Consider the following 19932-nt stretch of genomic DNA (forward strand, 5'->3'; position numbering starts at 1 on the left):
TTGAACAACTTAACCGGAATAGCCAGCCAGTATTTGGAACCTACTTCGGAATACCTCAAACTGTATTCCTATTTCCTCAAAGCGTTGTTATCAGCAATCGAAACTTTGCGTATTTGTTTCACCAAAACCTTTCGCTTGAAACAGACCACTTACCGGTTGTAACTAAACTAGAGCGAATTTCAGAGGTATACACAAACCAAACTTAATACGTGCGCGTATATAACAATTTGGCTAAAATTAATGTTTAATAAGTTTGGTTTAAACAAATTTCGTTCATGGTGAGTGAATTTAGAGGGGCTTTGAAATTCTACGGTAGGTCAAATTTGAACAGAAGACGGATTTACAAAATGACGTTTTTGATCAAACATATTAAAGTCGTACATACTATACCGCTTGGCATGTAAGCTTTGCAATTCTACTAAGAAACAAACGACCTGGGCTTGACAACTTATCTTACTATGTTTCATCTAAAAACGGCGACATTGACATTATTGTCGAGTGATAATCAGTTATGAGTTGCTTGAGCTAAATTTCTCATCAAAGTGTTGCAAAATTACTTTTTATCCTTTTATTAATAGTTATTTCGAATTGTTACCTCAGGAGAAATATTTTTTGGGACGAAGATGTCCTTTTACCCTCTTATTGCTATCATAACCTGCTTCCTGAACTTGCCGACACAAACTGGTTAGTAGTTCGTGATTGTATCCAAAGATTTTGAAATAATAATTATTCAGATTTAAACTGGGATTATTACTTCATATATAATTGTAGTTCAGTGCAGATGACAGTGTTGCTGCTATCGAGCACTGATTTATGCAAGCGTGTTATCTGTTACCAGAGATATGATTGTCATGTTCTTTCTGGCCTAGTTGTTCCTCAATTTAAGTTCAAGAAAAGGTTATTTATTCTTGCTCGAATAATTAATTTAGAGAACATTATCTATTTTTGGGATAGCCGTCTGGTTATGTGCTTCCATCAAGCTTGAATAAATGAATAGATAAATATCAATGTTTCCCATATAAAATTCTGTTAAACAAGGAGGCTCGGTTATTTCGTCCGCATAAAGTTCCGACCCCGCTGATCCCAAATTTTGAATTGTCTACCAAATGAGGAAGAGATACAAATCTTTTTTAAAAAAAAACCATATACTGTTCCAAAATTTTGTATGGTTAAAAAATTTGTTTTAAAATTAAACCACAAAATGAGCAAAATAATGCCGCAATAGAGGACCGATGAAACCTGCCATCAACGAGACTACGGGAAAAGTCAAAGAGAAAACAACAAAAAAATTTAATTAGGGCAAAAACTCACAAAAAACACATAATATCGAAGTCAAAACAACTCGAGATAAAAATTGCCAAATTGCACTTCACTAAAAGAGAAATGGGACTCTTCCATAATGAGACTAGATGAACAGTCAACAAAAAAATGAACAAAAACAAAATTCAGAAATACGTTTACAATTTCGATAACAATTATCTACAAAACTACGAAGACTTTAAAACAATTAGCTACCGATTGAAATCATTAAAAAGGTTCTTTAATAGATACCATAATGTACCTCCATATATACCTACATAGGAAACTGTTGAGACCTGTCATTACGACAACAAAAAAGACAATAAAATCTGACAGAAATAAAAATTCTTTAAATATTGCAAGAAAATATACAAAAATTTTTTGTCGAAGCACGACAATTATATGGTACAAAAATTTAGCAAAATATTCTGAAGTCTTGGTCATTAATTTTCAAGTAAAACATGTATTTGGTCAACAAATCAGTGCTGATCACGTTTTGTTACAAGAATTTAGGACTTTCCAATTTTTGTAAGGTGGCTGCTAACAATTGTCACGTCTTAGTCACGGCTTCGACAACAGATGAGAAGTCTATTGACTTATTCACAATAATTCATACAGAATGAAGTAAAAGAAAGTTTCACGCAAAATAGAATTTAGGAAAAATTTGTTACTATTTTTAATATTTGAGTACAGAAAAGAGAAAGATGTCGGAAAGGTTTTTGGCTCCTTAACGTAGTACATTTGCTTTGAAGCACCTTATCTTTTTTCTCAAAAAAAAACATTGGTTTGTGTGACCGTTTAAAAAGCAGCAGCGCAATCTACGATTGTTCCGACTCATCTTGTTTTTCTCTATGTCTTCAAAAGATTTCTTTCCGTCTTCAACCAAATTCTCACAACTGCTTCAGTTTTTTTGTTAGGATAAATTTTACTGCAGACCAGTATAAATGCTGGCTGAATGTTTAATTTTCAATTAACTGCAAGAACAATTTAATTTCAGAACTGTGGCTAACGTTGTCTTTTTCATAAAAAAATCAGATATTCAACCACTTAAGTTTGGGTGGTTTTCTCCTTGTCATGACTCAAAGCAGATCAATACTCTACTTTTATTCAAAACGTACAAGCTTTCAGTTTTTTGGAGTAGATCAAAATTTTTTCCTGATTTTCATTTGATAAAATCTCCATTGATAAAAATCCTTCATTTAAAAAAAAGCGTGATTGAAATGCGTCCTACATGTAGCTACTCATTGACTGCTCTACTTAAAATCTCTTTGCACTTTAAAATAACAAATATTCATAGATGTCCTTTAGACTGACTCAGGTTGAGTAAATTTTGAGTTGCCTTATCTCAACTTTTGATTTCATTTTTTTGTATTTTCCAAGTAGCAAAAAAAAGTCAATGCAAAAGAATATATAGAAGATAATAAAATCCCGAGTAAACTGGGGATGTTTATCTTGTTATATCTTGTAAGTTTCTAACAGAGTCTTTCAAGAGGATACCTCGTCCTGAAAGATTCTTATTAGATAATCATTGGTCTTACATGATTTTTTACAAAAATAAACATTCGTATTGCAATATTCATAGTGGAAAATTTCTTTCAAAGAATGTTGCAACAAACGAGCAAAAAATCGACATTTGACGAAAACAGCGTAAAATTGTTTTTCAATAGTGTGAAAGTTGAAAGCCAAAAATCTAGACGTTTTGTGTGACGTTTACCTTGATACTCACCAATAATGAAACACTACGGATTTTATTGTTTTCTCGTGTTCGCAAGATTCGGTTTCATAAAAATACATCTAAATTAATAACTACTAATTCGGCGTGATGGAAGTGTGTCCAATATGTAGCTACCTATTGAATGTTCTTCTCAAAACCTCTTTGCGCTTTTAAATAACAAATTTGCATAGATGTCCTTTAAACTGACCCAGGTTGACTAAATTTTGAGTTGCCTTATTATTGGTTGAAATTTTTGATCTCACTTTGTCGTTTTATCAAGTAGTCGAAAAATATCAATGCAAACGTTTATATAGAAGATAATAAACTCCTGAGTAAAGTGTGGATTTTTATCTTGTTTCTAACAGAAACTTTCAAGAGGATACATTGTCCTGAAAGATTCTCACAAGATAACATTGGTCTTACAAGATTTTTACGAAAATAATGCGTAATGCAAGATTCATACAAGATAACCATGCATCTTACATGATTCTTGCTAGAACAAAATTTTTTTTCAAAGAGTGTTGCAACAAACTAGCAACAAATCGACATTTGAAGAAAACAGCGTAAAACTGTTTTTCAATAGTTAAAAGCCAAAAATCTACACGCTTTTGTGACGTATACCATGATACTCACCAATAAGGAAACACTAAGGATCTCAGTCTTTTCTCGTGTTCGTATTATTTGGTTTCCCAAAATACTTCTAGATTAATAACTACTAAATCGGCATTTTATTCGAAACAGCGCAATCAAAGTATCGTGAAAAAAACTATAATAATTTAATTCAGGTTTCTGGAATCTGCTTTTTTCTGGCTGTGTTCCAAAAGTACCTATTAAGGTTGAACTACACTCACCAGTGAGAGAATTTTTGAGAGCTTCATGAGACCACCATCTTTTGCAATAGTAAATGCAAAACAAGTTTAAAAACGATCACGCCTAATAAAAAGAACAATTCCTCACAACATCATTTCCCAGAATCCTTTTTTTTTCTTTTTTTTGTTATCAAAAACTTCAACTAGCGTATGCCTGAATAGGAAAAGTGTGTTTGTTAATGGTTAATTAGAGTTTATAGCAAAAAATCCATGCGGCTCCGATAATAAGTTTTCCTATACTTCCTGTAACAGGTGGTTCAGTTCTGAGCAAGGCACGAGAGCTAGAGAGTGACCTGTTTGAGAACTACAGACGCTTTGTGAAGCCAAGGGACAACCAATCAGAGCCCGTTGTGGTCCACTACACCTCAGTTGTCCAACAGCTGGTGGATGTCGAGGTGGAAACACAAAGGGTCACTCTTGGTAAGAAATGCTATTTTTAGTTACCTGAAACCCAGGTCTAGGCTTCCACCGTTAAAAATTGGTAAAAAGAGTGAAAAGAGTGGACAAATTAGATTTTTCCACCTTTAATTCACCGATTTTTAACATCGTTACATCGCATAGTTCCAAGGCGAGATGCCAGGTGGAAGTGACCTCTGATCAGACCCAAGTCAAACGCACGTGGTCTGCTTCCAGACCAAAATTACAGGGTCTGGGATTTGGTTCGAGCGCACCATAGTATGATCAGAGGTCACTTCGGTCTGAGGACGGTCTGATCAGAGGTCACTTCCAGATGGTTTAGGTCTGATCACAGGTCACTTCCAGATGGTTTTTGTCTGATCAGAGGCCACTTCCAGATGGTTTTGGTCTGATCAGAGGTCACTTCCAGATGGTTTTGGTCTGATCAGAGGTCACTTCCGGCTGGGATAGTCTGATCAGAGGTCATTTCAGGCGCACAATCGTCTGGATAATGGTCTGCATTTGCTTTGGACGATGTGTAGAAAACCGTCTGATCAGACCATCCCCAGACCGAAGTGACCTCTCTATTCCGTCTGGCAATAGTCTGATCATAGGTATCTTGTCTTGAAACCTGCATCAAAACCTATTCGGTTTTACAACAATTGTAGTAAAACCGAATAGGCTTTAAAAAAGGGTTTTAATGATGGAAGATACGTCAGATTTTGCTTGTTTTTAGTGTTCTGGATGAACATGATGTGGAAAGATGACTTCCTCCAATGGGATCCGAAGGAGTACGAGGACTTGAAAAGTTAGCCAATCACAGTCCAGTCATTGATTTTATCTGTTTTCCCCCAATAGATGATTTTAACGGATTTGCAAACACTGTGAAAACCAAGGAAGCTTTACTTTTCCTGCGATCTGGGATCCTTTCCGTTTTTGCCCCCCCCCCCCCCCAACTTCGTCGGTGCTTAATATTTGCACTCCCTAAGGACACATGATATATTTTTACATAGTGAACTACTGTGCAATCACACCTGGTCTATAACGAGGGGGGGGGGGTTGCATAACGTACTGGGGTGCTTAAACGTATCTATTGCGTCGTTATTTTAGCTGTGTACATCAACCCGAACAGACTGTGGATCCCGGACATCGTGATAGCGAACCGGGAAGACAAGAACCCTATCATAGAAGAGGTCACACAGATTCTAGCAGCTGTGAGCTACAATGTAAAAGAGATTTTCTTTCTCATATGGTTACATTTGTCGCTCGTCAACCATTCTTGGTTTTGATAACTGATAAGAATTTTGATTTCTTTTAGGGCAAAAAACTGCTAAATGAGTTTGTTGAAATTTCATTCAAAACAACTATTCTTGGCCTCAGAATTATAGTTATTTGTCTCATGATTCACAAACACAGCCCTGAACGAACAAGGAAAGTTATATTGCTAGATTTTGCAATGAAACATATTGCAATATATTGCAATCAAAACTTAAAACATTTTGCAATCAAAAAAACAAAAAGCCTGCGTTGAAAAGTTATCTGTAGTGCCAGATACTCAAACGCTAGATAGCTGCAGTGCCAGATTTTTAAAAAAGTGCCTGATTTTTTAAAAAATCTGCCGCTATCGCGTTGTTGCAAAATTTGCACATGCGTGTTTCAAGCAAGGCTATGTGACTCTGCTAAGAGTCACTTCAAAAATTCTGATTAACATTTAAAACAACTAAGGAATTCTAAACTAATGCGACATTGTCGCAGAAGTTTCTTAAATTTCACATGACCACTTCTGTATTTTTTTGACAATATTTATTTCAAAAATTTTAGCGGTTTCAATGTTTTTTGGCTTTTAAAATTAAGAGTTGTTTTTAAACTCAGATCATAATTTCATTAAAATAAGTTTTCCGTGAAAGGTCTTTTTGTAAACTTCCACCAGTTTACTTTTGTGAGGTCTTTTGAACGAGCATATGAACGCACGAAAACATTGAACAAGCCAAAGTCTCCCACTTCGTTGTTTTTGATGAACGCGATGTGAGAAATACGCTGAGAGGCGCTGAACGAAAAAATAGTTAAATCCAATTTCATTGTGAGCTTAAGGTTGTAAATTTGTAACCAACATGCCACACATGTCAACGTAACAAGCAAAGAAGGGTTGTTCCTGATAATAAAATATTGTTTCAGTGACTGTCAGCGCAGCGCTCATTTCCTAAATAAGTTCAAAGCGTTCAGGGACAAATCCGTTTAATTTTTTTTCATCCTGCATGGTTTCCAATTTTTTTTACTCAATTTCCAATCCGTCAACACTCGTCTCGCATATTTTCGACTCGTTCAGGACAATTCGTACTTAACAATCAGTACCTCATCTCAGTCTTGAACTCTTTTCTTCCAAAGACCGAGCCAAAGCAACAATCATTTCTTTTTTTGCTGCGCCAGCCGTCCTCAGCTTAAGCACAATTTGACTGTTTTAACAACTTTTTTTATCAGATATCGTACAATTTTTTGAAAATTCTAGCCATTTTGCAAATTTTTTCTACTTATCCAGTTTTTTTGCACATTCTCCACGCTTTACTAAAAGTATCTTTTATTTTTTTCTGAATTTTTTATTAAGTTTTTCAATTTCAGCAGACGGCAAACATATTTACCACATATTCTTTATAAGTGTTCTGGACTATTTAGCACTGGTCTCGAAAATTTTAGAAACTTTCCTAAGATATTTCAAGCACATTTCAGATTTTTTACTCTTTTTTTTCGACAAACTTCTTACAAGTTTTAAAAGTTTTTCACTAGTAATGAAAAAAAATTAGCGAATCTCAATTGTGAAAATGTTACTTGTTACTTGGACAAAACCGTTTGGCCCTTTTGGTCTTGTTTTATGCAGATTTTTTGCTGTTTGGCAATTTGATTATTTTTGACTGAATCTATTTATCTGAACTATGTTTTTCTGGAAAGAAAAAAATTCTATTTGAAAATTTCAAGCAAATCTTTATTTCAACACTTTTGTTTACAAAATAGCAGACTTAATGATTGCTTCACTACAAATTAACGTAGTTTATCATCTTGCTGGTGTTCTAGAGACTCTTAGTTATTGTTCAGTGCTTACGAAAAAAAATCAATCTTTTCCTTACATTTTCCAATTCAGTGATTTAATGCTGTATGAGTTAATGCAGAGTATGTAGTAGGTAAAAACGAATATGGGAAATTTTCCAGGGTCAAAATCTTGTGTTATTCGATTTAAATGGTAGCAATGTGATTAGTAAAAATAATTTTACTACTACAAATACATCTATATAAGCTCTTTTCAGTAATCAAATCATCATAAACTACACTACCAACTACTATGATAAATTTTGCTGAGATGTGCGGAGAAATTTTCAGAGTATTTACATGAACATGGTTCACAAGTGTTTGAAAATACATTTATTTGGCTCATTCAGTACTTTGAATTCGACGTTTTCATCACTGCCTCTTTTTTAATGTGCACACTCTAAGCTGATTTTTTTACAAAATAATTGCTTAAAACCACCACCCAGGTCTAGGTGGTGCAGCCTTACGAAAAGACAATGATCGACCCAAATGCACTATGAAAAGACCATACTTGACTCATTGGAGCTATGAATAGATTTTAGCTGGACTTTTTGACATTCTGGACTTTAGCTCGACTAAAAATTTTCGCAAAAGATTTTATCTTGACCCAAAATTTATTTTAGGCCAGAATTTAAAAAAAATGCCTGATTTTTTTTTTAAAATTTGCTGTTATCACTCTGTTGCAAATTTTGTTCATGCGTGTTTGAAGCGGGTCTATGTGACTAAAATGACTTCAAAATTCTTATTAATTTTTAGAACCACTACTGAATTCTACACTAATGCGAGATTAGCACAAAAGCTTCTTCAGTTTCACATAATTTGTACTTATGTACTTCTTGGACTACATTATTTTGAAAAAAATTAGTAATTTCATTGATTTTATTTTTAATAATAAAAGTTTTTTTTTATTTCACATCATAATTTCATTAAAATCAGTTTTATATGAAAGGTCTTTTTGTAAATTTGAACTAGTTTACTTGTGAGGTCTTTTGAACAAGTATATGAAGGCACGAAAACATTGAACAAGCCAAAGTCTCCCACTTCGATGTTTTTGATGAACGCGATGTGAGAAATACGCTGAGAGGCGCTGAACGAAAAAATAGTTAAATCCAACATCATGGTGGGCTTAAAGTTGTGACTTTTTAACCAAATTTCTTCCTGATAAAAAAATTCTGTTTCAGTGACGGTCATTTCCTAGATATGTTCAAAGCAATCAGGGAAAAACCGTATTTTTTTGTCTTGCATGGTGTCCAATTTTTTTTACTCAATTTCCAATCCGTCAGCACTTGATTAGCATATTTTTGACTCGTTGAGCACTATTTGTTCTTAACAATAAGTACCTCATCTCAGTCTTGAAGTCATTTTTCTAAAGATTGAACCGGAGCAACAATCATTCCTTTTTTTACTGCGCCAGCCGTCCTCAGATTAAGCACAATTTGACTGTTTTTAACAACTTTTCATCAGATATCGTACATTTTTTTTTGAAAATTCTAGCCATTTTGCAATTTTTTTCTACTTATCCAGTTTTTTTTGCACATTCTCCACGCTTTACTAAAAGTATCTTTTATTTTTTTCTGAATTTTTTATTAAGTTTTTCAATTTCAGCAGACGGCAAACATATTGACCACATATTCTTTACATGTGTTCTGGACTATTCAGCACTGGTCTCAAAAATTTTAGAAACTTTCCTAAGATATTTCAAGCACATTTCATTTTTTTTACTCTTTTTTTGACAAACTTCTTACAAGTTTTAAAAGTTTTTCACAAATAATGGTAAAAAAGTTTAGAGATTTTTAATTGTAAAAATGTTACTTGTTACATGGACAAAATTATTTGGCCCTTTTGGTCTTATTTAAGGCAGATTTTTGGGTTTTTTGGCAGTTTGAATATTTTTGACAGAATCTTTTTTTCTGAACTATATTTTTGTGAGAAGTAAGGAAATTCCATTTAATAAATTCGAGCAAATCTTTATTTCAACATTTTTGTTTAAAAAATATTTGACTTAATGATTGCTTTACTACAAGGTAGCGTAGGTTTTCATCTTGCAGGTGTTCTAAAGACTCTTAGTTAATTTTCAGTGCTTACTTTTTCCTTACATTTTTTGATTCAGTGACTTCATGCAGTATGAGTTAATGCAGAGTATTTAGCATGTGAAAACGAATATGGGATTTTTTCCAGGGTCAAAATTTTTTATTATTCGAGTTAAACGGTGTCAATATTAGTAGTGCAAATACTTTTACTACTGCAAATACATTTAAATAAAATCTTTTCAGTAATCAAATCATCAAAAACTACAATACCAACTAAAATGATAAAATTTGCTGAGATGTGCTGAAAACTGTTCTGAGTATTTACATGAAATTTGTTCACAAGTGTTTGAAAATACTTTTATTTGGCTTATTCAGTACCTGGAGCTCGACACCTTTTTATCACTGTTTGTTTTTTAATTTGCACACGCTAATCGGATTTCTTGCAAAATAATTGCTTACAACCACCACCCATGCCTAGGTACAGACTTACGAAAAGACAGTGCTCGACGCAAATGCACTATTAAAAGACCATTTTGACTCATTTCATCTATGAATGGATTTTAGCTGGACTTTTTGACTTTCTGGACTTTAGCTCGACTACGATTTTCCGTAAAAGACTTTAACTTGACCCAAATTTTCTGCCAGAATTTTAAAAAAGTGCCTCATTTTTTTTAAATATGCCGTTATCGATCTGTGCAAATTTTGCACATGCGCGTTTCAAGCGGGTCTGTGTAAAATAAATTAACTTCAACTTTTCTTAACATTTAGAACCACTAAGAATTCTACAATTTTGCGAGATTACCGCAAAGGCTTCTTCAGTTTCAACCAACTGAAAAAATTTAACAAGAGTTGTTTATAATTTCACGTCATAATTTCATTCAATTCAGTTTTATAAGAAAAATCTTTTTGGAATCTTGAACTAGTTTAATTGTGAGGTCTTGAAGACAAGTATATGAAAGCACGAAAGCATTGAACAAGCCAAAGTCTCCCACTTCGATGTTTTTGTTGAACGCGATTTGAGAAATACGCTGAGAGGCGCTGAACGAAAAAATAGTTAAATCCCACATCATTGTAAGCTTAAGATTGTGAACTTGTAACCAAATTGTTTTATTTAAATCCCACACATGTCAACGCAACAAGCCAGGAAAGGTTGTTCCTGATAATAAAATATTGTTTCAGTGACTGTCAGCGCAGCGCTCTTTTCCCAAATAAGTCAGCGCAGCGCTTTTTTCCTAAATAAGTTCAAAGCGTTCAGGGACAAACCGTTTAAACTTTTTTTCATCCTGCATGTTTTCCATTTTTTTTACTCAATTTCCAATCTGTCAACACTTGTCTCGCATATTTTCGACTCGTTCAGGACAATTCGTACTTAACAATCAGTACCTCATCTCAGTCTTGAACTCTTTTCTTCCAAAAACCGAGCCAAAACAACAATCATTTCTTCTTTTGCTGCGCCAGCCGTCCTCAACTTAAGCACAATTTGACTGTTTTTTTAAAACTTTTTCTCAGATATTCTACAATTTTTTCAAATTTTTTCAAATTTTTCAAAATTCTAGCCATTATGCAAATTTTTTCTACATATCCAGTTTTTTTTGCACAATTCCCACGCTTTACTGAAATAATCGTTTTTTTTCCTGCTTTTTTATTAATTTTTTCAATTTCAACAGACTGTAAACATATTGTCCACACATATTTTTTACATGGGTTCTGGACTATTCAGCACTGGTCTCGCAAAGTTTGGAAACTTTCCTGAAATATAAGATAATTTCAGATTTTGTACTCCTTTTTTCGACAGACTTCTTACAGGTTTTCAGATTTTTTCACAAATAATGAAAAAAAAACAATAGACTTTAAATTTTAAAAATGTTATTTGTTACTTGGACAAAATGGTTTGGCCATTTTGGTCTTATTTTGTGCAGATTTTTGGGTTTGTTGGCACCTTGCAGGTGTTCTAGAGACTCTCAGTTAATTTCAGTGCTTACGAAAAGAAAATCAACTTTTTCCTGACAATTTCTAAGTCAGTGATTTAATGCAGTATGAGTTTATGTAGAGTATGTAGCAGAAAAAAAAACGAATATGGGATTTTTTCATCTGTCCTATTTTATGATATTCGAGTTAACTTGTATCAATGTGAGTAGTACAAAGAGCTTTTTTAAACCATAAGTACAATTATGTAAATTCTTTTCAGTAATCAAATCATCAAAAACTACACTACCAACTACTATGATAAAGCTTGCTGAGGTGTGCTGAAAAATGTTCTGACTGTTTACATGAAATTTGTTGACAACTCTTTACAAATACATTTACTCGGCTCATTCAGTACCTAGAACTCAACGTTTTCATCACTGTTTTTTTTTTAATTTGCGCACGCTAAGCGGATTTCTTACGAAATAATTGCTTACAACGACTTTTGGGTCTGTTATGAAAAAACAGACCCAAAAGTACTATGAAAATACCATACTTGACTCATTTGAGCTATGAATAGATTTTAGCTAGACTTTCGCAAAAGGTTTTAGCTAGACCCAAAATTTTACAAAAGATTTCAGCTCGAATCAATATTTGGTCCTGACTTAAACTCGACATATAATGTTTGCAAAAAAGTCGAGTTAAAGTCTTTTCATGGGTCCATTATTGGTCTTTTCATAAATCTGCTTTTTTTGCCATGAAAATTGTTCATGTAATATTGCATATAGCATAGTTAACGTGTATGCTCCTTCATTTTTTACGATTCAGAAGAACCACTAATCCCTCAAACTTTTGCTTTTTTTTAAAAAAAAGATAGTTTATACATTTGGAGGGGAAAACAAACTGAATAACGCCGAAATTTTGTCACGGCGAATGGGACTAGCACCAATACACGTAAGCTCGTAAGCTAGCTGGTTTCATTGAATCAAGTAATGTGCTACCCTGGATGAAGTCTCCGACCCAAGACAGGTATTGGCCAGACCGACCATACCCAAAACAGGCATTGGCCAGACCGACAATACCCAAAGATAGGTATTGGCCAGACCGAGCAGACTTTGGCCACCATTGGCCAGACTGAACAGACTTTGGACACCATTGGCCAGACTGACCGGACATTGGGCAGACCGAACAGACCTTAGGCTAGACCGTTGTCCAGACCATTGGCCAGACGGAACAGACCCTAGGCCAGACCATTGTCCAGACCGTAGGCCAGACCATCTGCCAGACCGTTGTCAAGATTAATGGCCAGACCGAACAGACCTTAGGCGAGACCATTGTTCAGACCGTAGGCCAGACCATCCGCCAGACAGTTGTCCAGACCATTGGCCCGACCGAACAGATCCTAGGCCAGACTATTAGCCAGACTCATTTAAACGTGTATAAGCATCCAATAAAATCTATAATTTATTCGTTTCATTTTTTTGAATGACAAATGAATATGAGATTTTAAAAAGAAATTATTGAAAAAAAACCGTCGATTTAAAGACAAATGCAAATTTTAAAAGAAGTTTAATCAAGTATTCTAATCATCTAGAAGAAGATGTCGTTTACCATTTATGGGCTGCTATTTTGAAAAACAGTCAATACAGCACGCATTTATACAATTTGGCTCTTATTTGGCTGGACCTCTAGGCCTTGAAATTAGGTATTGGCCAACCGAACAGACCGAAATATGGGTATTGGCCAGACCGAACAGACCGAAATATGGGTATTGGCCAGACCGAACAGACCAAAATATGGGTATAGGCCAGACCGAACAGACCGAAATTTGGGTATTGGCCAGACCGAACAGGCCGAAATTTGGGTATTGGCCAGACCGAAATATGGGTATTGGCCAGACCGAACAGACAAAAATATGGGTATTGGCCAGAACGAACAGACCGAAATATGGGTATTCGCCAGACCGAACAGACTAAAATTGCCATTGGCCTGACGGAAGGCGCGACCCAAATTTTTCCAGACCATTGTGGACGGTCGCACCGGACCCCCCCCCGTCCGCGACCCAAGTCGGTCTGGCCAATACCTGTCTTGGGTCGCGGACTTCATCCTGGGTAATATACTGGAGCTGTCATAGTGAAAATATCAGCTTGAAAATATAGATCTTTATCTTTGTATATTTTGTCAGGGTATGGTGTCGTGGTTCAAGCCAATGAGTGTGTGTGTACAGTGTGAGATGAATACACGGAATTTCCCTTGGGATAGACAGACATGCATGTTTGCAATTGGGTCTTTCAACTACTTCGACAGGGACATACAACTTAACCTGGTGGTAAGTCACCCCCAACCAGTTAATAAACTGTTCAATTTGAAAAGATCATCAACTGAAAAACAACAAAACAACAGTATGCATCCAGAATAAAGCCATCGAGCTATGTTAATTTCTCAAATCACAAGTTTTTGCGCTTACCTGGCCTAAGTGGGGAGAACAAAAGCGAATTGTAATAGAGGACTATTTCTTGTTGTGAAGAAAAGAAACGGACTGCTGATATTCGATTAATGAAACTGCTAATCTGTTGTGCTCATGACTAAATACATGATAACCAAGTTAATTCTCAATTCAATAACTTTTTTGTTAATTTGATTCTGGATACCATACATAGTCTCCCCGTGATGAAAAAAATCTAATCACACTTTGAATTTTCATTGAAGTGGATAACTTCTGACGTGTCTCTTCCTCTCCTTCTCATTCAACATTAATGTTTTTAATTGCTGCAGTCCTGACGATTGAAAAAAATCCAATCAGAGTCCGAATGAAGACATGTGGTTCGAAAACTGTTGTACTGAATTGTTTGCTATAAAAAACCAAGAATCGCTTAAATGAGGCAACAATTATTTTCAATTTTATTATGATATTCAAACAATATCATTTCAAAATTCATGAAACAATTTTTTTGAGCTAATTTGAATCAATTGCTATTTTAGGTTTCGATCAGTTAAGCGTCGGATCTGATTTGGTAACCATTATTTAGCGTTATTTATCAAGTTAAAAGTAGACAATTGATATTATCAAGATAATATTGATGTTTTCATTATGAAATGCTGCTGCAATGTCGCTGAAATTTTTGAAATTCACAAAAATTAATTGCCTGATAATATAGAGTGAATTGTTGCGCTTTAGGACAGAATTCCATTTTTCACATTAGATCAATTGTATATTTACAGAGAAATCAAGGAGGTATACAGGTTGGCAAAAATTTCATTTTGCGTATATTTTGTTTACTTTGTTTTCTTTCAAACTATGTAGCCAAATGTAAGTGAGCGATAGAATCACGTCTATCTAACATGAGTAATTTTTGCATGGATTAAGTGGTCGGACCCTTATATCAGTGAAGCTATCACCATAAATTTTTCAAATATTTCCTCTTGGGAAAAAAATTTGTCAGTCAGAATACAGTAACGTCTCTGAGGAATGAAATTATAAAACCGAGAAATTAACGAGGTACGTACTACATGACACTAAAAAATACATTAATGCTGAATTATCACTTATAACTTATTAACGTAATACGTATTTAGTTGTTCTAGGTTGCAAACTTTGTAAGTTAGTTTCAATTGTTTCTCTGTTCTTTGTATGTTCATGTTTCGATCTTGAAAGTGTCAATTTTGTGTCATTGTTGCAACTGACGAACGCCATAACGAAGATTAAGATCAAATTTGCGCCATAATCAAAGACCACTCACTCAGGTCAAGGTGCCATATCCAAGCCTCCTCTGATCAGACCATTCGAGTTGCACAGGGGATATAGTGGAACCCAAAGTACAGGTCGGATTTGGTCTCTGATCAGAATTCTATGCAAGCACTGACCACAATATTGTGCGACTGTATCCACTTCAAAACCCGGGGGTTGAAGTTGATAAGGTCGCACGATATTGTTGTTAATGGTTGCATAAAGGTCTGATCAGAGACCAAAGTCGGGACATAGTTTGATCACAAGTCGCACGAAAGTCTGATCAAGGGTCAACTGTTGGATTTGGTCTGGCCAAAAGTTGCTTGGGATTTAAGACAAAAGTCGCCCAACATTATGGACAAGAGTCGCTGGGAGATCTGATCACAGACCAAAGTCTGGATGCTCATAAGATGCACTACAGCTGAGCACAGAGCATTAAGTGACCGTTTTTATTTGGTCTAGGTTTTTAATGCCACCGTTTTGACTGAGTCAAAGCCAAGATTTTGTTTCAAAACAAACAATGGTGATATTTTTGTACAAAAATCAACATTTGCAAGATGTTTTTACTTATTGAAACAAAAGATCAGCACTATAAGTTTTTTGAGCATATTCTACGATAACTTCAAGAAACTTAAATGCGTATTATACATTGATCCAATCACAGGTTCAAGTCTGAAATATGGTCTGATTAGAGGGGTTAAGTGGGTAGCACTGTTTCACAAAAGGTTCGGGTCGCGCAAAAGTTGCACTAAAAGTTGGGTCGTACTAAAGTCTGATTGTAAGTTCCTTTAATCCCGTATTTTAGGACCAGAGACAATTATGGTAGCTCAAAGAGCGCAATAATATTTGGGTTGAACGAAGGTATGATTAGAGGTCATTTCGGTCAGGCACGGTCTAATTAGAGAGAGGACAAACTCCTCAAAGAGTCTGGTAAAAGGTCACTTGTGTCTGTCACCACAACCTGGTTTAGCATTGCTTAGTGCAACCGGTACATTTTAATTTCCATAGTCGATCCAACAAACCATAATTAAACTGATAATTGTGAATTGTTATTTGTTAGACTTTGTTTTATTGTTGGGTCTGACCATTTATTGTAGTAGCATACAAGCTGACTTATGCACAATTTTATTAGAAGCTTCAAATTTTAGTTTCACTCAAACTAATGTTTATAAAATATAACTTAAAAAGCTTCAAAGTTAAAATAACAGAGGTTCACTTCTTATTATCCCCTATTTACAAGAGCATGACTTGATATTGACAAAATTGTAACAGAAATCAATTTTGGGCTTCTGTACAGAAAATATTCGAATGACACAGTTATACCGTTGACAGAATCAGTGAACAGTTTGCTAGAAGAAAATGAAACTGTTGTTAGTATATTCTTGGATTTAGCCAGAAATTTTAACTCAATATTTCACAAAATTTTTCTCGAAAAAATTACAAAATATGGATTTAGTACTGAATCAATTGCAATACTAGAATCTTTCTTGTCTAGCAGAAAACAATGCGTAAGGAACGGCATTGAATATTCGAACTTGGTGACAATCAATCACGGAGTACCTCAAAGAACAGTTCTCGGACCTTTAATTATCATAATCAATATCAACGATTTCCCAGAAAAAATGAAAAAAAGACAGGACGTTTTACAGTTTGCAGACAATACATGCATTATTTGTCATTCCAAATCCGATGAAATTCTCTTATGTGAACTTAACAGTGTATTTAAAATTACTGACAATTATATGAAGCAAAATATGCAAACTTTAACCAAAGATAAAACAGAATTTGTGGTTTTTCAAAAAATGGTAAATCAAAAATTGAACAATTGCATTATAATGGAGTTTTCATAGAGCCAAAATCAATATTTCGTTATTTAGGTATAATCATTGATAACAATCTAAATTTTGACATACAGCTAAACAAAAAGTTAACAAAAATGGCAACTACTAATAGGTCAATTTACTTAGTAAGACATCTTCTACCATTAAAAGCAAGAATCGGTCTTTTTAAATCACTTATTTCGTACCATCTCAATTTCAGTGCATTCTTTTTTTAAAGGTTGTCAGTTATGTCACTCCAGAGAGTTAATAGACAAATAAACTGGGGAATAAAGGTTTGCCACTTGCGCAAAAAGTTTGACAGTGCAAGAGATCTTTTGTTGAAAGACAAAATTTTTTCAGCAGAATGTTTCATGAAAAAAGTTTGTCTTTTTAAATTTTTCGACCTCCTCACATAATATAATGAAAGCAGTCGTGAAACCAAAAACTCCTCACTCAGGATTATTGTAAAGAACGATTTAATCAAAAACTCCAGAACTGTCCAGTTTTTTCCGAAGAATAAGTGCCAATCCAAATGGGGTGACAGGTCACTGATCAGAATTTTTTCTAGGAAGTGGAATAATTTACCAAATGAAATCCGAAAAGGAAAAACTAAAAATAAATTTAAGGAAAAACTAACCAGCGAAATGGTCAAACTGCATGAACGTGTTCCAATAGATAGATAAGTACGAAGCTTTAGGATTTTTTTCTGCTGAAGTATAAAGACCAAACTATTCATATATTTCCGAGACGATTTTGAAAATGTAAATATTTAACCAAACCTTTTTGTTATGGTTATAACTTTAAATTTACATTTTTGAAGATTTAAAAAAATCTGACTCAATGTCGGAATTTTTTTCCTTACTTTTTTATTGCATGAACTTGATATTAAAAGGACAACTGTTTGCATTTGACATAAAGATATTGCAATTCGTGCAATAGAAATTTTCCATAATTAAAAAAGCCAATGAAGGTTCCACCCCTGCCCTTAGAGCGGGTTCAAAAAAATTGGAAACCAAAATACCAAAACAGAAATCTTCGAAGCTGCACGGAAGTTTCTTCTATATACAGAGAACTATTACTGTTCAAAGAGTACAATTAATCGGAACTGGCAGTTTTTTTTAACCAACATGCGTTGAAGGTTTGAGTTGCAGATTATAGCCTGTGAATAACAGTGCCAGTGAGCAAAACTCGATCTCATCTACTTAGAAGTCAGAAATGTTGGTCACATTTGATCACGATGCTTTTTTTTGAGCAAACTCGGACAGTAGTGACGAGATGTTGTCCACGCTCAACGTCACTGTTATCCACACCATCACTGGTTTCAATGGATAGAGTATCTAATTTTGACAAAAGTTCTCAATTCGACTGAGATGAACAAAAGCTTAATTGGTGATAAATTGCAGAAGCATCCATCGTAAGAATTACTTGGGTATTAACAAGTCTATTAGCTTTTTTCAACTAGTCATATTACAGCTCACAAGAACAATTATACCTCTGTATTGGGCGACATGTCAATTTGAAATTCATTTGTGCAAAATTTTTTCAGCTGATTTGTTGAATTTGTGAGGATTTAAATTGTATCCGTGAGTACGAGTGACTAGTTCCATTCTTATTTTCATCACTTTTGTTCACAGTCAACGAATTGCTGTTCTATCTTGGACTGCACTGATGCAAAGTGAAATTTTTTGACAGGCTGTTGCCGCAGTTGTACTCAATAGGCCCCACGTGACCTCAAATTTACAAAATGGACAGTTCGTACCGTAATGTTAAAAGAGATTGAATCAAATAATGACCGTTGCCTTTAATTATAACCTATTAAATAGAAAAATTATGACCTAATTAACTAGGAAAATTATAACCTAATTAAATAGGAAAACTATAACCTAATTAATTAGGCAAATTATAACCTAATTAAATAGGAAAAAGTACTCTCAACGATCTCTTATCGTATGGAAAACATCTAGAAACTAACGAACTTCAAACTCCCCTCAATTTGATTGAGCCAACTCAATTTGATTTTATAGTTATCGCCTCTAATAATTGGGTGAGTCTATTTTTTCAATTCTTGCGGGCATTACTGCTGACATAGTAATGCCTTGGACCCCCTTCAATTTCGTATAATATTGGAATCTGGTAACGAATATGTCTAAACATCAGCCTTTGCTCTTTAAGCGCGCGTAAACAGCATTGCAATGGGTCATTAGTACAGAAATAATTATACATTTTAAAATATTTAAGGAAACGTTATCTTAAAACAATTACGGCTATTTCAAGCTCAGGTAAACGTTAAAAATATATAAATTTATTTTGGGTTCTGGTTAGAATTTATCTTAAACTTAATAAGGTAGGTTTACCTGAACTTTTTTCATAACATTTGTCTGCACAAAAATGTAAAAAATTTTACACCCACGAGGTTATTAACCAATCTAGTTTATAGTAACAAAAAGAGATCTGGCTTTTAAGGGATTTTTTAAAATGATGTAGTTACATAGTTACAGTATGATTGTAATGATGATGATATATTTTCAGTCTATATCTGAGGGTGTGAACTTGATAGAGCATCCTGAATGGAGTCTGGTTAGCACAAAGCCAGACAAAAAATGGATCCCAGTATTCGATCACGTGACCAACCAAGTGCGCGACAAACACGGCATCTACTTTGAGGTACAATCTCTAAAAAACCTCCTGCCATTCATTTTCAGCAGTCAATAAACATTCCCTAAATAAATGATAATTGTTGACAATATTTCAGATTCATGTGAGTAAGAAAACACAAGCTTCGCTTTCGACCATTTTTTGAACGATAGATTCATTACCCTGTCAAAAATTGTGTTATTAAAGATATATAGTCCTTAGTTATCGAATTTCTAAAACTAGAAACTCTTTAGTCGATATGAACAAAATGGGCCACGACCATCACTAACCCTAATGCAGTCTTCTAATAGCAGAACTGCATAAGTTCGGGTAAATTTAATTCAGTTTTAATATTAGGTTTACATGGTGTAAGTTTGGAAATATCCGTCAAATTTTTCACGGAGTCTGTTTCTGGGCAAACGTGAACAACAATGTCAAGATTTTGTCACTCTTGTCCACA

At 34.5% G+C, this 19932-nt stretch overlaps 1 protein-coding gene across 2 annotated transcripts in view; it reads left to right on the forward strand.

Annotated features, from left to right (window-relative positions):
* Positions 1-259: 259 nt before the first annotated feature.
* The window catches only part of LOC142336459 (acetylcholine receptor subunit beta-like 2), a 29517-nt gene continuing 9844 nt past the window's right edge, over positions 260-19932 (forward strand). Inside the window, exons 1-7 of one of the 2 annotated variants that reach the window (XM_075385307.1) lie at positions 260-684; positions 4135-4302; positions 5015-5086; positions 5389-5504; positions 13477-13620; positions 14514-14534; positions 19368-19502. In XM_075385307.1, the coding sequence (XP_075241422.1) occupies positions 624-684; positions 4135-4302; positions 5015-5086; positions 5389-5504; positions 13477-13620; positions 14514-14534; positions 19368-19502 (717 nt within the window). In that variant the 5' untranslated portion in view covers positions 260-623. The remainder of the gene's footprint in view (positions 685-4134; positions 4303-5014; positions 5087-5388; positions 5505-13476; positions 13621-14513; positions 14535-19367; positions 19503-19932) is intronic. The other variant, XM_075385308.1, reaches the window with a different exon arrangement.

The sequence above is a fragment of the Convolutriloba macropyga genome, chromosome 3 (assembly GCF_964194025.1).
Source record: "Convolutriloba macropyga chromosome 3, txConMacr16.3, whole genome shotgun sequence".
NCBI classification, from domain to species: domain Eukaryota; kingdom Metazoa; phylum Xenacoelomorpha; order Acoela; family Convolutidae; genus Convolutriloba; species Convolutriloba macropyga.